This window comes from Harmonia axyridis, chromosome 5 (assembly GCF_914767665.1).
Source record: "Harmonia axyridis chromosome 5, icHarAxyr1.1, whole genome shotgun sequence".
NCBI lineage: Eukaryota > Metazoa > Arthropoda > Insecta > Coleoptera > Coccinellidae > Harmonia > Harmonia axyridis.
The window spans coordinates 30,840,828-30,858,345 of record NC_059505.1 but is presented as its reverse complement, the minus strand read 5'-3'; the positions used below and the strand labels follow the sequence as shown (position 1 = coordinate 30,858,345).

The window sequence follows — 17,518 nt, the reverse complement described above, 5'->3', positions numbered from 1 at the left end:
GAATCATTTTTTAATTCCTCGTTCAATTTGTGATAATTAATCTCCTTTGCCTTTACCCGTTTGGGACGCCGTTTTTATGCAAAAATATAAAACATCTTAACGCGTATTTTCCATTTTTTTAATACATTTTTATACATATATTATCATAACGTTTTTGATAAAGAATTGATGTTAAGATGTTCTATTTTTTTTTGCATAAAAACGGCCTCCCATACAAAACAAAAGGCATGAGAGATTTTTAATTTTGCAATATCTCAGTGGCGTATCATTTCTATAATTAAAAAAAATTTAGGTCAATAAATACCTAGTTAGTTTTTAAGACAACTATAACATCCCGTATTTCCGAATAGGAAACAATTGTGAACAAAATTATATAGTAAATTATGATAATTCTTTGTTCTATTTTTATTTCAATGTTGAATTTTATTACGAACTTCTGTAGCAATTAGCATAAGCTCCTACATTTTATTTATTTGTTTAGATTATGAAATAGATCGAATTTTTCTATTCTTCTTTTGCAAAAATATCACACAGATATCATTTCACTAGTGCCAACCAAAAAATCACTAAGATTTCCTGAAATCGGTTATACTTGCAGTAAATTGATATACCCAATTGTAATACTCGAACAGTTCGCATCAAGATAGAAATATACCGCATTCATGAAGTATTTCTATTTCCTATTATGAATAGAAACGTGGGACTGTTAAATGTCGAAAAGAATTATCAGCAGTTCACCTCGACAGATGAATTCTTTGCAAAAATGAACTTTCCAACGCTGGCTATGCAGAATGGTTATGCCATATGATTATTTCCTTGAATCACTGGAATCTTATACGCTCTTGTTACGCACGTTTCTAGACGATTATCTAAAATATGCACAATTAAAAACACAAAATGTAGAAAAAAGGTCATTGAGAAAGATATGTAAAGATGGATTAGTGCTTTGAAAATTCTTCACGTTCTGTCCCTTATAAAAGGAATGATGTTTTTCCTGCTTGTTAAAATTTGCATTTCGATGTTTTTAAAAGGAACGATTTATTCAGAATAATGCAATACGAAGCCTCCTTGAACTTTGTTTTACTTGCTTTTGACCATTTCCGTATACAATACAAATACAACGTAAGGGCATTAGAACAGCTAAGAACCTAATGCACGTTAACTTGTTTGACCAGTAGAAAATGCAAATCATTGTCTCATGTTTGAAATAGAAATCTATACGAATATTCCCAGAAATATACCTACTCGTTATAAATCCTTCGTGTATAATATACTACAAATAGGCCATTTCAACGCTTGGAGATTACAACCTTTGCTCAGACATTCAGTTGATATACGCTCTGGATCTTGACCTTGAGTCAATATAGACAAACGTGCAGAGTAGAAAAAAATTGAAACCTGATCACGAAAAATTCGATGCGAGTTTTCTACAAGTATCAAAGATATATCCGCTTTTGTATTGAAATAGAATCAGCACACCTTTATCGACTTCTACGCAAGACTTTTAAAGCGCTTTCTCAGCTTCGATATATTTGCTTCCTCTATTTATGATTTTTTAGCTCTCGTTCTACGAACCGTTCGCTCTATTATTTTGACACAATTTTCTAATTTTGAACCGGATATGGTCTCAAACGATAAAGTTCGACTCGCTGATGGCTAATCCATCCTCAAATTCGATTCTGTCCGTCCGGTTTGGCGTATACACTGTACACGATAACTTTTGATCGAAAAAGCCCAGGAACTTAGAATTTAGGTTCAGATCTTGAATGTTAAAGAGCAAAATTCGACTTAGGGTTCCGTGAATATGGTCATTCGAAATTTTGTTTTCATGTTAATTTCAAAACCGTTAAATTCTTTTCTTCGGCAACATTTACAGAACAAAATTTATCAATTTGAAATTGTTGAAAAAATCAAACAGTGGTAAATCCGGAGACCTCGGTAGTTACCGGATATTTTAATTATCTGAAGTTCACGGATTATCCAGATAGGCACTTGGTGTATTTGCCGTATGAACTGAAACTTTTGATGTTTGTTATAGTTTGATAAGAGGTTTATGTATCAGGTTATATATTTTTGTAAAGGGCAATAAAAAGCTATTTTATTTGTTATAGAAGATGTTTTTGGTTTACATTTTAAAAATATCACGATGAAAATAATTTCAAAACAAACTGCAATAAAAACAAATGATTATACCAATGGATTCTACTAAAAAACTGCCTGTAAAATATTTTTGTTTTATGTTTATAGCATGGGTAATAAAGAAGTTATGAAACTTTTCATTTCACATCATTTTCCAATTTTCTCTTATAGCTGAATTTATGGGGTGAAACGGATGAAATCTTTAAAAAACGGCCCCATTTGAAGAAAAAAAGGTGCTGTTTCATAAAGACAATGCGCCGTGTCAAAAATCAATGAAAAAAATGGCAAAATTGCATGAATTGGGCTTCGAATTGCTTCTGCATCCTCCGTATTCGCCAGATCTGGCCCCCAGCGACTTTTTCCTGTTGTCAGACTTCAAAAGAATGCTCGGTTGAAAGAGATTTAGCGCCAATGAAGAAGTAATCGCCGAAACTGAGGCCTATTTTGAAGCGAAAGACAAATCGTACTGTACAAAAATGGTATCGAAATTGTTGGAAGATCGCCTTCGAATGCAACTATGTTGAATAATAAAATCGAATTTTGCCAAAAAAAAATATGTTTTACTATGGTAGACCGGGGACTTTTCAATTGGCCTGATAAGGTGTGGCGAATGAACTGATTACCTTTGGTGTTTATTTTGCCAATCTGCAGCACTGATGTATAAAGTTTCGATTAATTCATATAAAAAGGACACCCTGTATCACGAAAATAGTGCGTTTGGGGGACCATGTTCATAGGACATTTTTTCCTTAAAATTATCTTATCATCCTATTGTCATTCATTTAAGAAACCCCTGTAGGGTTCTGTGGTCTCCAAGAGCGCATGAATGAACCTCAGCAGGAATTTCGTTTGAAACATGAGATCTAACCGATGGCCTCTAATTCTGCGCCCATTGCTTACACTCAGATGCGAGTTTCAAGTACAAACTCTAATAATGACCCTGGTCCAAAAATACCACGACACATGGCAAATCGTATTATCGAAAACGAAAATAGTTGGACGTTGTGAAGCGGTGTGCACTAGCCCGTCGGGGAGGGTCTTGAAATGAAGGATTCGAACATGAACTTAATTAGCTCATTACTATATACCACGTGCTTCACAAGATGGATCTCGGTTTACTAGCCTATTAAATTCGGAGAAAGGTGAATGATGGACGGTGATCACATTAGTGCTTGTGGGTGTTCGTTCTCCAATCAGAACGCTCTGTCATTTCGTCACGATGTCTGTAATCGAATCCCGGGGTTGAATTCAATTATGTCCGTCCGGCCGTCCACATTGGACTTGATAAGTCTCAAACGGAAGGACTTAGAGACTTGCAATATTCGGATGTTGATTGTCGTTGATGGACCAAAACAGAGGGGTTTAACAGGCCAATTGAAAAATCCCCGGTCTACCATAGTAAAACACATTTTTTTTGGCAAAATTCGATTTTATTATTCTACATAGTTGCCTTCGAGGGCGATACAGCGATTATGGCGATCTTCCAACTTTTCGATACCATTTTTGTAGTACGATTTGTCTTTCGCATCAAAATAGGCATCAGTTCCGGGAACACTTCTTCATTGGCGCTAAATTTCTTCCCAGCGAGCATTCTTTTGAGGTCTAAGATCAGGAAAAATTCGCTAAGGGCCAGATTTTCGAATACGGTGGATGCAGAAGCAATTCGAAGCCCAATTCATGCAATTTTGCCATTGTTTCTACTGATTCGTTAAACGGCGCATTGTCTTGATGAAAAAACACCTTTCTTTTCTTCAAATGAGGCCGCTTTTCAACGATTTAATCCTTTAAACTATCCAATAATGCTTTATAATAATCGCTGTTGATGGTTTTTTCCTCGTTTTGGATTCGGTTCATCGTGTGCAGTCCACTCAGATCACTGTCGATTGGACTTCGGAGTAAAATGATGGAGCCATGTGTCATCCACTGTCACATATCGACGCAAAAATTAAGGTTTATTGCACTTAAACAGCTTCAAACACTGTACATAATCATTAACACGTTGTTGCTTTTGAATTATTGTGAGCTCGCGCGGCACTCATTTTTCACACAACTTTCTCATGTAAAATGGGACCGTTTTTCAATGATTTCATCCTTTAAACGATCCAATAATCGCTGTTGATGGTCTGGCACTTTTGGTGGTAATCAATGAATATTATACATAGCGCATCCCAGAATACGGGTGCCATAACCTTGCCAGCTGAGTGTTGTGTTTTTTCTCGTTTTGGATTCGGTTCATCATGTGCAGTCCACCTAGCTGACTGTCGATTGGACTCCGAAGTGAAATGATGGAGCCATGTTTCATTCATTGTCACTTATCGACGCAAAAATTCAGGTTTATGGCACACAGCTTCAAACACTGCTCAGAATTATTAACACATTGTTGCTTTTGATTGATTGTGAGCTCGCGCGGCACTCATTTTGCACACAGCTTTCTCATGTACAAATATTCGTGAATGGTATGATGTACACGTTCAGATGATATCTTCACAATGTCTGCTATTTCGATAAACTTCACTTAACGGTCATTCAAAATTATTTTGTGAATATTTTTGATTTTTTTCGTCGGTGGCAGCCTCTTTTGGGCGTCCACCGCGTTTGCCGTCTTCGGTGCTCATTTCACCACGTTTAAACTAGTCGGTGTCAAATTTCATCAGGTAACATCGTCTCAAAGTAAATGAGCCATGACAAGGTGCATATACTGAAAACCTCTTTGAACTAACTAATTCTTTATTTTTTTTTCTTGAAAATTTCTGCACTTCTGTATATAAGATACAAAGACCTTGGCAAAAAAGTACCACATTACCCACCTCCCTATTCAGAAAATTAAGAGTTGTTGGGATGACACGGGGTGCAACAAAAATGCATAAAAATTTCGTAAATGTTAAACAAAAATTGACCTGTTTCAGGATTTTGTTGCCAAATATTTTTCTTCTGAGAAAATGAATTTGTTCCATAATTTTGACGCGCACTGTATTTGTTGAGAGTTGGTTGAGGAATTACAGATCAACATGGAACATTTGACACCATAACAACGAATTATTAAAAGTTAGTATGAAAATCAAAGCCCTAAGGCGATACGCCTAGAATAAATTTGTATTTGCAAACCTTCAGGTGGTCTCTTGTGTGTAGAACATTATGAGATCTGCAAACCTTGAGGCGATTTCTTGTGTGTGGGACATTTTGAGATTTGACTATTCAAGATTATGTTGAGGGTATACATCAGGGCCATTCAAATCTTTATTCAAATCTACATTGTTATATAATTTTAACTGAGCTAGATTATTTACTTCCGTATTGGGGAAACCCACTGCCATAATAAAAAACAATACAATATTTAGTCGAAAAGGTAATGGAATACTCAACCATAGGCTTACACCAGTAGAGTACAATGATTGTGAGATATGTACAGTACATAGATCTAGAAAAGAGAGTTTACGACTATTCACTATTATTTCACCTCACTGTTTGTCTAAACAATAACAAATAAGTGTATTTTGCAAAAGAACTTTTATACCATTTGAAGCATATTCTACTTGAAGCAATTCAAGCTGCTGTAGCACTACTAGGAATGTAAGTAGTAAGGTCAGCTCAATGATCAAACCAAAAACTACTAAAGCGAATTTTTGTTCAATAATTTTATTTAGCAAAACAGATCATTTGTTTCTGGGACTTGATTCTTAGGAGCCTTCTCGAAGAAAAGGCTGACAATATAACGAAGTTATTTTGTTAGACAGTTCGCATAATTTTTCGTCACTGATGGTATTTCACTTAAATTTTTGGATTGATAAAAAAAATAGTTACTTTCTTCTTAAGTGCGGTGGTTTGTTGCTGTTTGATAGCTATTCTTTCAAACAGCATTTATCTTCAAGTGGTTCAATGCTCTTGCCAAACTTCAGCAATGCAAAACCTTGACTCGAAGTTACATTGCCGAGATTTTGATTAGAAGTATTAAGAGCGGCTTTCTTGATGAATATACAGTATGCTTTAGGGGCTTACATACAGTTAGAAGGCTTCAAAAAGAAGGATTTTCAAGAATTTTTTTCGCGCAGACTATTCAATTTATTAATTTGAAAATTGGTGTACATATTATAATAACCTTATAATATATTAACTTATTTTTTATTTGTCAAAATAATCTTCGCGAATGTTGCTATCGCCGATCTCCTAGAGCTCCGCAAAAAAAAACAATTTTGCGGTGATCACGATATCTCTGGACCGGATTATCTGAAATGAAAAAACCAAATAAATTTCGTTAATATAATTCATTATCTAGTAGTTAATCGAAGGAATTAGCGAAAAAATAATTTTTGACAAAATGGCGACTTCTCAAAATAAAAGACTCGATTTTGAACGAAAATTTGCCTTAAAATTGTTTATAAAATGGAAAATATTTATCGGAGAAAAAAAATCTTCGATTAATTGCTAAAAAATCTAGTAAAAAAGGTTGTGTTAAAATTTGAGACTGATCGGTTCAGCCGTTTTCGAGAAATCTTGATCACCGATTTTGAAAACATAGTTTTGAGAAAAACGCGTTTAAAGTTTCAACTGTGAGACGCGCCTCCCTAACGAGCCTTCATAAATGTGTCTATAACTTCGAAAATATTCGTCTGATTGACATAAAATTTTGAGTATGTATGCTCGAATATATGTATATTCAAAAAATACAAAAAAAAATCGATTTTTTGAAAATTACAAGTGTATGTAAGCCCTTAGGTCTAATATCATAATGACTACTCTTTTAAACATCATAATTTTGGAATTAGTTGAGCTTCTTAATTTTTCACTCCTCCCATTTCTGAGCTAACATGTAATGTAACATTTATAGTTTGAAATTAAAATTATTGAAATATCTCAATTTCTATAGGTTGAAGCTGTAAAATAAGAATAATTTGATAGAAATTATATGGCGGATGCGCCCAGTGCATCCACCAATTTGGAAACTGCAACTAATATCAAACGAGTCGACATCACTTGAGATACTATGTAGTACGACAAGTAAACAATTTTAAAGTTTTATTTGTGGTAAATCTTTATAACCAAAGTTCTTCATTATTAGATTTCGGTAGTATCTTCAGAATTTATTGAATGTTTTCGTGTGTTGTGAAGAATGTAAGTAATATACGCAATTATGATACATCTTTTAAGTATAAATCATTCTAGGAAATAAAATCGGATCATTAATACTATAGAAATAGAAATGTTCAAGCTTTTCTTCATTCAGTTATTTTTCTGTATGAAATCTGCGTCAATATCTATTTTTAAAGAGCAATAAAATCCCTCATACGAACTTTGATTCGGAAATGTTTTTCTCAGATACTTAATAGACGAAATAAAATTTGAATTACGTTATTTAATACATTCACTAGGATATCAATTCATCAGTGGCGGGTGGTAAACATTGTTCATGAGTGGGCAGATAGTTTCAGCAAGTTCCCACACAATCTCGAGGTACTGCATCAGTTTCTTACTTTTTATAGTGGAAGTTCAATTTATTTGTTATATCTTTTTATTTAAAAACTGATAACTGAAATGAATTCTGCGAATTGAGTGAATACCACTTGAAAAATAAATTTTTCTGTAGGAAAAAAAAAACAAAAATTCGTTTAGTATATATTTAAATATCGGCCAACAGTTGATCAAGTTCTAATACTTCGATAATCCCGAAAATAAAATGAATTCTTCTAATGATTCATCAAATTATTATGTTCCTAGATTTTGTGATAAAAATATAGGTCTTTCTTTTTGTGCAGCAAAATATTGAAATAGTTTCTGAAGATGACGAGATACAAAAAAAAAATTTTTAGACAACCATTACTACCTATGTGAACTATTTGTGTATACAAGTATTTTTGAATTGGAGGTAAAAAAGAAAATGGGAGATTACTTAATTCTAAAAAACAGTCCTTTAAACATGGGCCCGCAAAACCTTCGTTCAAGAGATACTGCATGTTTCTTGAAGTCCTATTTTTTGCGATGATCAGATATACCAGTTTATCGAATCTTTATTAATCTGCGCTACAGATTGGGTAAATAAGTACCAAAAATCATTATTAATTTATTCATCACAATTTACTAAGTGGATCTTCAAAATAGTTGGATTTTCCTGAGGATTACTAGAGAATTGTTGGAAATTTTTTTCTCGAAATTGGTACCAGATACAACAAACCCAGAAGTAACCAAGAAGTGTAGTACTGGACCAAACTTTCTATTAACATTTTTCTAAACTACCAGTGATCCACCAAAAAAAGCTTTGGAGGAAAGAAGCGCGCACTGTTCTAAAAAAATTACCACCCTGTAAATTTTCATTACAAATTAGCATATCACATGGTGAAAACTTTAAATTGGAATATCTATGCCAAATTTATATATAAATATCTTATGAAGGGAAGGTGCTATGAGAAGAAAAATTAAACTTCAACACCCTATATCTCGAAAACAAAGCGTTTGCGGCCCCATGTCAATCTGTCATTTTCATTTTCAACTACAATTCTGGAACACTTTATACAATCAAGATCGAAAAAATTGCCTATAAGAGCTTTTTGCATGAAATTTATAACTAAAATCAATTGCTATACCATATTTTTCCACCTATTAAATCGAAAACACATTATCATGAAATTGAAAACATATTATTGCTTTGATGATACTGAAGTATCATCACAAAATCCTTGCATTTAATAGTTGCGGAGGTATGAATTTTTTTTATACATTATTTTCGATACAATCATCTAAATCACCTAGTCATGGTACAGAATAACACTCGAATCTTTGGAGCTGATGACCTTGGATCAAGTGCATCTGATTCTAGGTTTTATTAATTTTCCTAATATTTTTTTTATTATTATATTATATTATTATTACATGAATTAATGAAATATTCGAAATTGACATCGTTATTTGATTTCTTTCACTTGGGTCAGTAGTGTTTTAACTGTTGTTCCTGGTGAGGCGCCACTGGTCGTAATACCAACATAAAAACTCGAAGAGTTGGTCTTGATGCAATCGTCTTTATTTCCCTGGAGATTCTAACGGACTGGTTATCCTTACCCGTTCATATAAAGACATATTATAATAAATTCATATGATAAATACGTTCATGATCGCCTAAATATCATTTTAATTGAACCGGTTAACTATACGGTCGTGTACTTCTGCAGCTCTTACGCCCCCGCTTATGTTACACCCAGAATTTCATAATCGCCAGATGAATCACATTAATTTGCGATCTTTTCAAACGTAAAATGCCGACCTTCTTCTTAAGAGCGTTGCAAAAAAAATTATAAGTGGATATTTCATCTCGCTCGTTTTCATTGAGATCTTAGGACTTAATGAATATTGTAAATATAGGAACGATTGGAATAGACTCTTCAAAAACTCAAATTGCCAAACAAACGTTTTCAATCGATAGAAGACAAAAAGGAAAAAGGGTATAATTTCTCAAGGAGCCTGCTTTCATTGACTAATTCCCCTTACTTTTTTTTAAACACTTTTGTTTAGGTAGGTTAAGGGTTTTCCAATAAAAGGTTTCATTTTCATATTAAAAAAAAAACTAGTATAACTTACCACCACGTGGCTTGTATTTTCCCTCTGGCGCTCCTGCTACTTTGTACGGTGTACGAATTCATATTATATTCACTTTATTTTCTTTCTCTTTCCGAAGCATATAAGAAGAGGGCAGAACTGTATTACGGTCGACATTTTTTCCACATTTTTACCTCTTTTGTAATGATTTTTTGTAGGTTTTTTTTTTCACAAATACATATTTTATTTTTTTATTTATTATTTATATATAAGTCTGCCGCTTCGATATCTAGGCCATTAGTGGTGTCGGATCTGTTACATGTATAATAATATAAGATAATATTGATTCATAGTAAAAAAAAAGAAAGAAAAAAATACTCAACGAATATTTCAAAAATATATCAGTGTTGGTACATTGAACATATCATCAATTCTTTTGCAAAAAACGAATAGTTACAAACATTTTGTTGTATTGTCATTCTACAATGTAGATTGTTGTTTGAATGGATTATGCGAATACCCCATAAAAATCGGTAGTTGTAAGAGAAAAAATTTATAATTTCGTTTTGAACTTGGCCACGTTGTGGTAGTCCTTCTTAAGAGAAACCAATGGATGTTTATTTCATTGTAAAGAAGACGGTATTAACGATGGAAAACAATTTCAGCTAAATGGCCGTCACGGCTACGGTTGCAGCACCACAGGTTTGCCATGAAATTTTCCATGACAAATTCTCATCATATCTCATTTAAATTAATTTGAAGATTAATTGTGATCACCTCTTCGAGAGTAACACGTACAGGAAACTTTTCTTGCAAAATTTCTATGGTTTCATTGCTTGCGTGGCACGTAGCGTCGTATTGTTGAAAATAAAAGTCGTCCACATCAATATCTTCCAATTCCGACCATAAAAAATATAAATTATAGCTCGGCAGCGCAATCCGATGAGGAATTGACAAACCTGGATTTTTGTCAACACTACGGGCTATAGCAGCAATATTCTCAGTTGTTCTTGAACGACGACCACGGTTTCAATTCTTCACATCACTAACTTGTCCCAACAGCTCAAATTTTTCCACCATTACCGGCCAAGAAGGTGCTTCATAACGACCCAAAAGTGCTTTAGTTTTGTGACCACAAAAATTCTCAACATTTTTGTACTTAATTTCAACAATTTCAATGCGTTTTTGAAGGCTGTATCATTCCATTTTTAGTAATAGCACAGTTATTACTTGTCAATTGTCAAAAGATGACAGCTTCAAAAGTGACAGCTACCCAGATAGCGGGTTAGTCAAAATGAAACCTGAAAACCCTACATCAACCAAAACTATGTAAATTCCAAGAATTTTCCATTTTCCAGAATCAAATCCCACGTGGTGTGAATATTGCACAAACATTCATAAATGCTACAATTTGCACTAATAATCACTTTAACCACTATTGATTGAAACTTACGTCAATCGGTGATTACGTAGACTAATTTATGTGGATTTCTAGAGTTTCCAAATTAGGAAATGCGCTCATTCCTATTTCCTTTTGAAAACACAATATTTTCCATTAGGATAACATGTTGTTTCAATCGATCAAATGGTTTATATCCCACATTCGTAGATAGTAAAGGCGTTTGGCTCCGATATTTTTTATTGTAGGATATTAATGAGGAGATTACAGAAAGTATAGAACGTTGTTTTTGATTTTTGCAGAAAAACAGTAGGTATAATGATTCAAGTGTATTAATGAACATTTAAAGCAGGTGCAATGTTGCAAGTGCTTTAAAACCACTTATACACGTGTATAACATAAGGAAAGTCTTATTATGTCTGCATGGTATTATCTTTAATAACAATGATGTAATGATTCTTAGATCAAGATAATGTTACTTCCAATTATCGTTGACAACCTTATATGACCTTCCACGTGATTGATCATTTGAAAATTGTTGCGAATCAAAGAAAAGTCGTCCAAAATTTTGAAGTTGGAGGATGTTGAATCAAATTGATACCAGAATCCTTTCATATGATTGATCATTTCAAATTAGGTTGAGAATAAAAAGGAAACTCATCGAAGATTTTGAAGTTAGCGGAGGATATTAAATCAAAATTCATACCAGAAATATCCAGATATGCATATTTGCGTCTTGGAAATCATTTAACTATATAAGAAAATATGTATGTGGTTTCCAAAGGTGCAATTGCCTTATGAATGAACGAGCACTCAAAAGCTCATGATTTGTCAGTCCTTTACCTTTCGATATTTTTTTTTCGATTATTTGAAATATTGTATACAGGGTGTTTCCAAATTAGACGTACCTTGAAGGACGTGTTAGTATGACTCATTTCCTGTCGTTTGAGCCATATTTAGTGAGAACCGAAAATCAACAGTTTACGAGATATTTGAGTTATTGTGATTTTTAAAACATTTCTCACCTTACTTCATTTTTCGTCAAGTTTTTCTACGTTGACCAGATTTCATTATAATTTTGGATTATTTTCGTGGCCAACGAGAAGTCCTGATTTAACACCGTTAGAATAGACGAAGCAGCGAGAAAATTGACAGTAAATTTCAGGCGGGAAGTAACAACTGAAGAAAGAGGGCACGTGCTTTTATCAGGAATGGTGGAAGTCATTTCAAACATAATTTATGAATACATTTTCTCCCGAAATTTTGAGTTCAAACGCAATAAAAAATATTTAAATTATTACTCTCCTTTCTTTGCTTTTTCTCCTTTTAAATCGAAATCTGCCGAAACAAAACTAGTGCCTTTCTATCTAAAACTATTTTAGGAAATAAAGAAGGCATTTGGCAAGTTTTTGAAATAATTTTGTCATACATAAATTGCGGAAATCGAAAGTTACAGGCAAATTCAAATCAGAAATTTACTTTTTTACATATCCCAACTTTCGAATAATGCTAACTCTCATTCAACATCTAATACAGCATAGTTTTGCTTTTTTCATACATATCATATCCTTTTCTAATGAAAATAATCCAAACTTTGAATCAAATTTAGTCAGCGTAAAAAAATTGTCGAAAAATTAAGTGAGGTGAGAAATTTATGAAAAAATCAAATACTCAGAATCTGTCGATTTTCGGTTATCAATAATAGTGGTACTGATCAAGTTCTTTAACATTAAAATGTTTCATTACGTAATTCGTGGATTCTGAATGATCTACACCATAAATATTTTTTTTTGCAGTTAGCTGATGAATGTTTTTGATGTACAATATACTAGTCATGTAATAAATGGTAGGGTAATAAAAAAAAAATAAATATGACTCAATCGACAGCAAATGAGTGATACTCTAACACCTTGAAGGTTCACGTCTAATTTGTAAACATCCTGTATATTTCAAATGTACCTCAAACCGCATCCTCCGAAAGTTCAACAACCACAATCCTCCCCCATTCCAACCCACACTCAAAAATTCACGGAAACTATGAACAAAAAAAATCGATATCAGAATTTTATTTTTAATCTGCATCCAACACCCATGACTAGCTGTTGCCAAAAATTCTTCGCACGACATTTTCGACGGCTGTTCCCATGAACCATGCCGTAGATGGTCAAACTCGACCAAAACGAACGAGCACAGCGAGAGAACAAAGAGTGCTTTGCGCGATTGCGACCCAAGCCTTCTACAGAGCCAGAGAGCAGTCTCTCGACAGCGCGAAGAGGTGTAGACAGGATCCTAGTCGCCTAAGCTCGCGGTGTCTATCCCCAATGCGCATTTCTATGTGAAACAGTGAAATTTGCGATACGCGAATACAGAACTTTTTTTAAAGGAGATTTTGTCGCGGCAATGTTGGTGTACTTGTGCTAGTTCTGCCGGTGTGACTGGTGACTGTTGTTCTATTATTTCTGATATCTGGAAAATTCATGGTTTATTTATGAGATCCTTCTTTGTTAGAAAGCAGAGTGTCCCTATACGTAAGTTCGTTTGCTTTTCTACTTATAAATATCCGGTATTATCCTTATGGTTAAATTGGGAAGCAGTTGGGATTTCTTTTCAGGACAAAACCTTGAAATGCGATGAACTAAACTAGATTGAAATCAAATTAAATTGAAAACCAAAGACTTTACTGTTTAAACAATATTTTGAACTTTTGTCCTTTTTCTTAAAATATTTTGGCATCGAACACACAATAGATGGTAAGGTCACAGTACCAGAGCCTGCACAACGTCAGATTGCACTCTGGGCTTCTGAAAGGACGCAGAGTACATAAATTGAAACCTTGTTTTCAATGGAAGATTGTTTTATTGATTCAAATAATGTATTCTTCCTGTTATTCGAGAAAATAATTATGCCGTTCTGAAATTTCACCAGTTTGTTTTGAATGAGGTAGACTATACAAAACAAATGAAAACAAAAAATGAAAATTTGATACAATGGTTTATTGTTTCCGGTGTTTTTCGCATATCAAATCATTTGGGAAATGCTTGCATTGGAGCTTCTAGATAATTTGCCTGCACTCTAAACACAGTGTTGTGAGGCCAGTATGGAGACAAGCAGTTATTTGTTATGTTTAAATTGGAATATTAGAAAATTGTAGAAGGTATCATTATAAAATTATTTTCAATTGCATGGTTGTGCGTTGTATTGTTTGTTTTTCGAGGAAAGATTTGCTATTAAAGCACTTGATTCATAAAGCATTGAAGGTAAATTGAGTATGGCAAAATTTAAAATAGTGCATGAAGTAGAAATTCGAATTTTTTTTCTATTGCGGTTCGAGTATACATATAATGGTAGATTATACCACGAGTAGATAATGATACTTATTATTCCCGAGCCGATGAAGCGGCGAGAGAATAACATAGTATACTCTACTTCGTTTAGGATTCGTTTTTGATTTGATATTTTTCATTTCATTTGTTACGAGATTAATACAATCGTACCTGGCAAATAGAAAATTCAGAGTGAATATACCAGGTCGACGATTAGAGAAATTGAAGCCGGTGTTCCCCAAGGATCGGTGATAGGACCGCTGCTGTTCAACTTACATAAGGCAGACATACCAAAAATGAATAAGTGAATAAATGAATAGATAGCCCAGTTTGCAGATGACACCGGTATTTACTATCGCAGTAGAATGTGGAAAACAATCACTAGGCACTTACAGATAGACCCAGATGAACTGATGGAATACTCCAAGAAATTACGATTCAAAGTGAATACGACGTAAACAGTTGCAATCTACTTCGGAGGAACAACAGTAAAGAAAGAGAAAGCAGGAAACGTCAAAATAGAAAATCACGATAGACGATAGAATGAAAAAAAGATGCAAAATATCCGGGAGTAATTCTAGATGGAAGAATGAACTTCAACAAACAGATAAAAGAAAACAGAAAAAAAAGGCAAGGCAATTGCACGGGAGACTCTACCCTATGCTCAACCCAAAAAGTAAACTTTCCTCAGAAAACAAACTGAAGAAAAAAAATATAGTGCTAATACCAAGCATTACTTATGCAGAAGTAACTTGGTATAATACGAAAGACAAGAAGAAAGATTAGTTGCAAAGTACACTAAATACTGTAATCAGAACAGCGTTTGGCACCCCATGGTATATGAGCAACCAACAAATTAGAAAATAATTGAGAATTGAAACTATTGAGGAAATAAAAACAAAGAAAGAAGACATAGAAGCTGAAAGAGCATGATAATAGAGAATTAAGAAAGCTAATACAAATCCCAATGAGAAAGACGGATAAGAGGAAATACCTCTTCCAAATAGAAGAAAAAAGTGACATGCAGACGGGAGAAAAGTCTCCCAATTAGACAACAGAAGAAAATTGGAGAAATTATAGTAGAGGCGTAGGGAATAAAATTTCAGTCCTTATACAAAAAAAAAACCTGGGAGATTGATGAAACGCTGATTTTATTGAAAAAATACTGTACAAGCTAAACAAGGGATTGATAAATGTTATTTAGACTGCTACATCGACAACGATAGTGAGGTAATATGCTAACTTAAAAGGTGGGCGAAGAACCTGCTATGCAGAACGCTCTGGTCGCCTGAATTCGGCAGTTGTTTTAGAAAACATTACAAAAGTGCACAAAAGGAACTTGTGATATCAGAAGGCACTGTATTCACTAATTTATGATACGTGCACATTTGTCTATGAGAAATGGGTTCCGCGCTTGCTCACCGCTGATCAAAAGCACTGTTTGTACAACATTTTTTGAATGGATATGTGACAGTGGATGAAACCTAGATTCATCACTACACTTCTGAATCATGAATGATGAAATGAAATTATGGCATCCGTATTTTGGGACGTGCATTGATATTGTTCATTGACTATCGAACGGATTGCACTTTCAACTGCTTGACCAAGCTCATTCTTCAGAACTGGACCCAGTGACCATTGGCATTTTGGAAACTTCTAAAGATAAATATAAAGATGCTCTAGGTAAAGAAATTTGAAGCCTATTTTGGAATCGAAGACGAATTTTTATACAGAAGAATTATTGAAAAGTGGAGCATTGGCGTACATATACACTCTCGAGATGACTATGTTGTCGAATGAAGTAGAATTTAAAAAAAAAATATTGTCGAATAAAGTAGAATTTTTGAGAAAAAATGTGTTTTCGCAGATTAGGCCCAAGACTTATTAATAATAATGTTTATTAACCGATAGTATCAACCAATACACTTTCTGGGAATTTACTTTATTTTCATTCATCTCGCAAACAATACTATAGATTTGAGTTAGTTTATTTTGTTTCTGAACCATTAATAATCTAAGATTTTTTGTAATTGGAGAAGAAGGGGAAATAACAATTATCAATCCCTCTTCATTGAACCTTTAATTAATATTTTATGGTATATTATCAACCAATGTACCAACTCTTAGCGAATATTGTATTGTATTAAAGTGTAATACTTTATATTAGTACTAAATAACAACTCAATTTTATGTAGACATATTGTGTCATTATTATTTCGGTTGTTAACTTTTCTTTCACGGTTGCTCAAATGGCATTACTGAGAAATCCATTTACATATTTCTCTGAAGTAATTGCCCTTCGAAATGAAAATGCCAACACAGACGTTTCAGGTCAAAGTACAAAGGTAAAGTGCAGAGCGTATTAATTGAACAGAAACAACCGTCAACTAATTTTCAGCGTGGAAGCTCCTTAGTACTTAATCATCGAAATTATAGTCTGGAGCATAATTCATGTAATTGCGAGTGTAATTGATAACGCACGAGATAGCATTTTCTTGCTGTTGTAGCTTTTTGTCCTTCAGATATTGCAATAATTTTTTTGATGACTGTCTTCTGGGTTGTTCATGTATACTTACATGATGCGATGCGAAAAATATCTATGAGGTGATCAAATATGATGAAATGTTCAGAAGCAACGAGGTACTGAGAGTCAATACAAACAATAATAATTAATACCGAGGTAGTAATTATCACTTCTCAAGAATACTATGCGATAATTGTAGTGAAAATAGAATTGCTGTCACTCATTGTTGTTAAATTGAAATATATATAGGGAAGTAGATGGTATTAGATAATTATTTTCTTCCTGGTGGCTACTAGGAAGAAATAAGATTTGTTAAAAATATTCTGGATATGGTTTGAACATAATTTGTTTGTTCAATATGTTCTAAACCTACTCTTTTATGCCTTTGTAATATCTTTCAGAAACTTTAAAATTGGAATGTAAGAGTTAGAAGAACTTGCTTCCTTCGATGTAGGCTTTGTTACTGTGCCGTCCAATCGCAGTTAATTTTTTCTGTTTCTGAGAAAAACTCTGAAGCAGGTGTTTTTTCTTTATTTGATTGAAAATTTCAGGATGTGAATTTTTTTCCTCGGTCGAGACCAAAGGAAAGCATTCACTACTTGTTGTCCA

The 17,518-nt window shown here is 33.7% G+C and overlaps 1 protein-coding gene across 4 annotated transcripts in view; it reads left to right on the top strand.

Moving 5' to 3' along the window:
* LOC123681355 (rho guanine nucleotide exchange factor 10) overlaps positions 1–17,518 on the top strand; it is a 112,381-nt gene that overhangs the window by 79,242 nt on the left and 15,621 nt on the right. Inside the window, exon 1 of one of the 4 annotated variants that reach the window (XM_045619724.1) lies at positions 13,280–13,587. The exons of the other annotated variants lie outside the window; for them this stretch is intronic. Within the exon in view, the coding sequence (XP_045475680.1) occupies positions 13,548–13,587 (40 nt within the window). The 5' untranslated portion in view covers positions 13,280–13,547. Of the gene's footprint in view, positions 1–13,279; positions 13,588–17,518 lie in introns of those variants that run through there. 4 annotated transcript variants of the gene reach the window in all.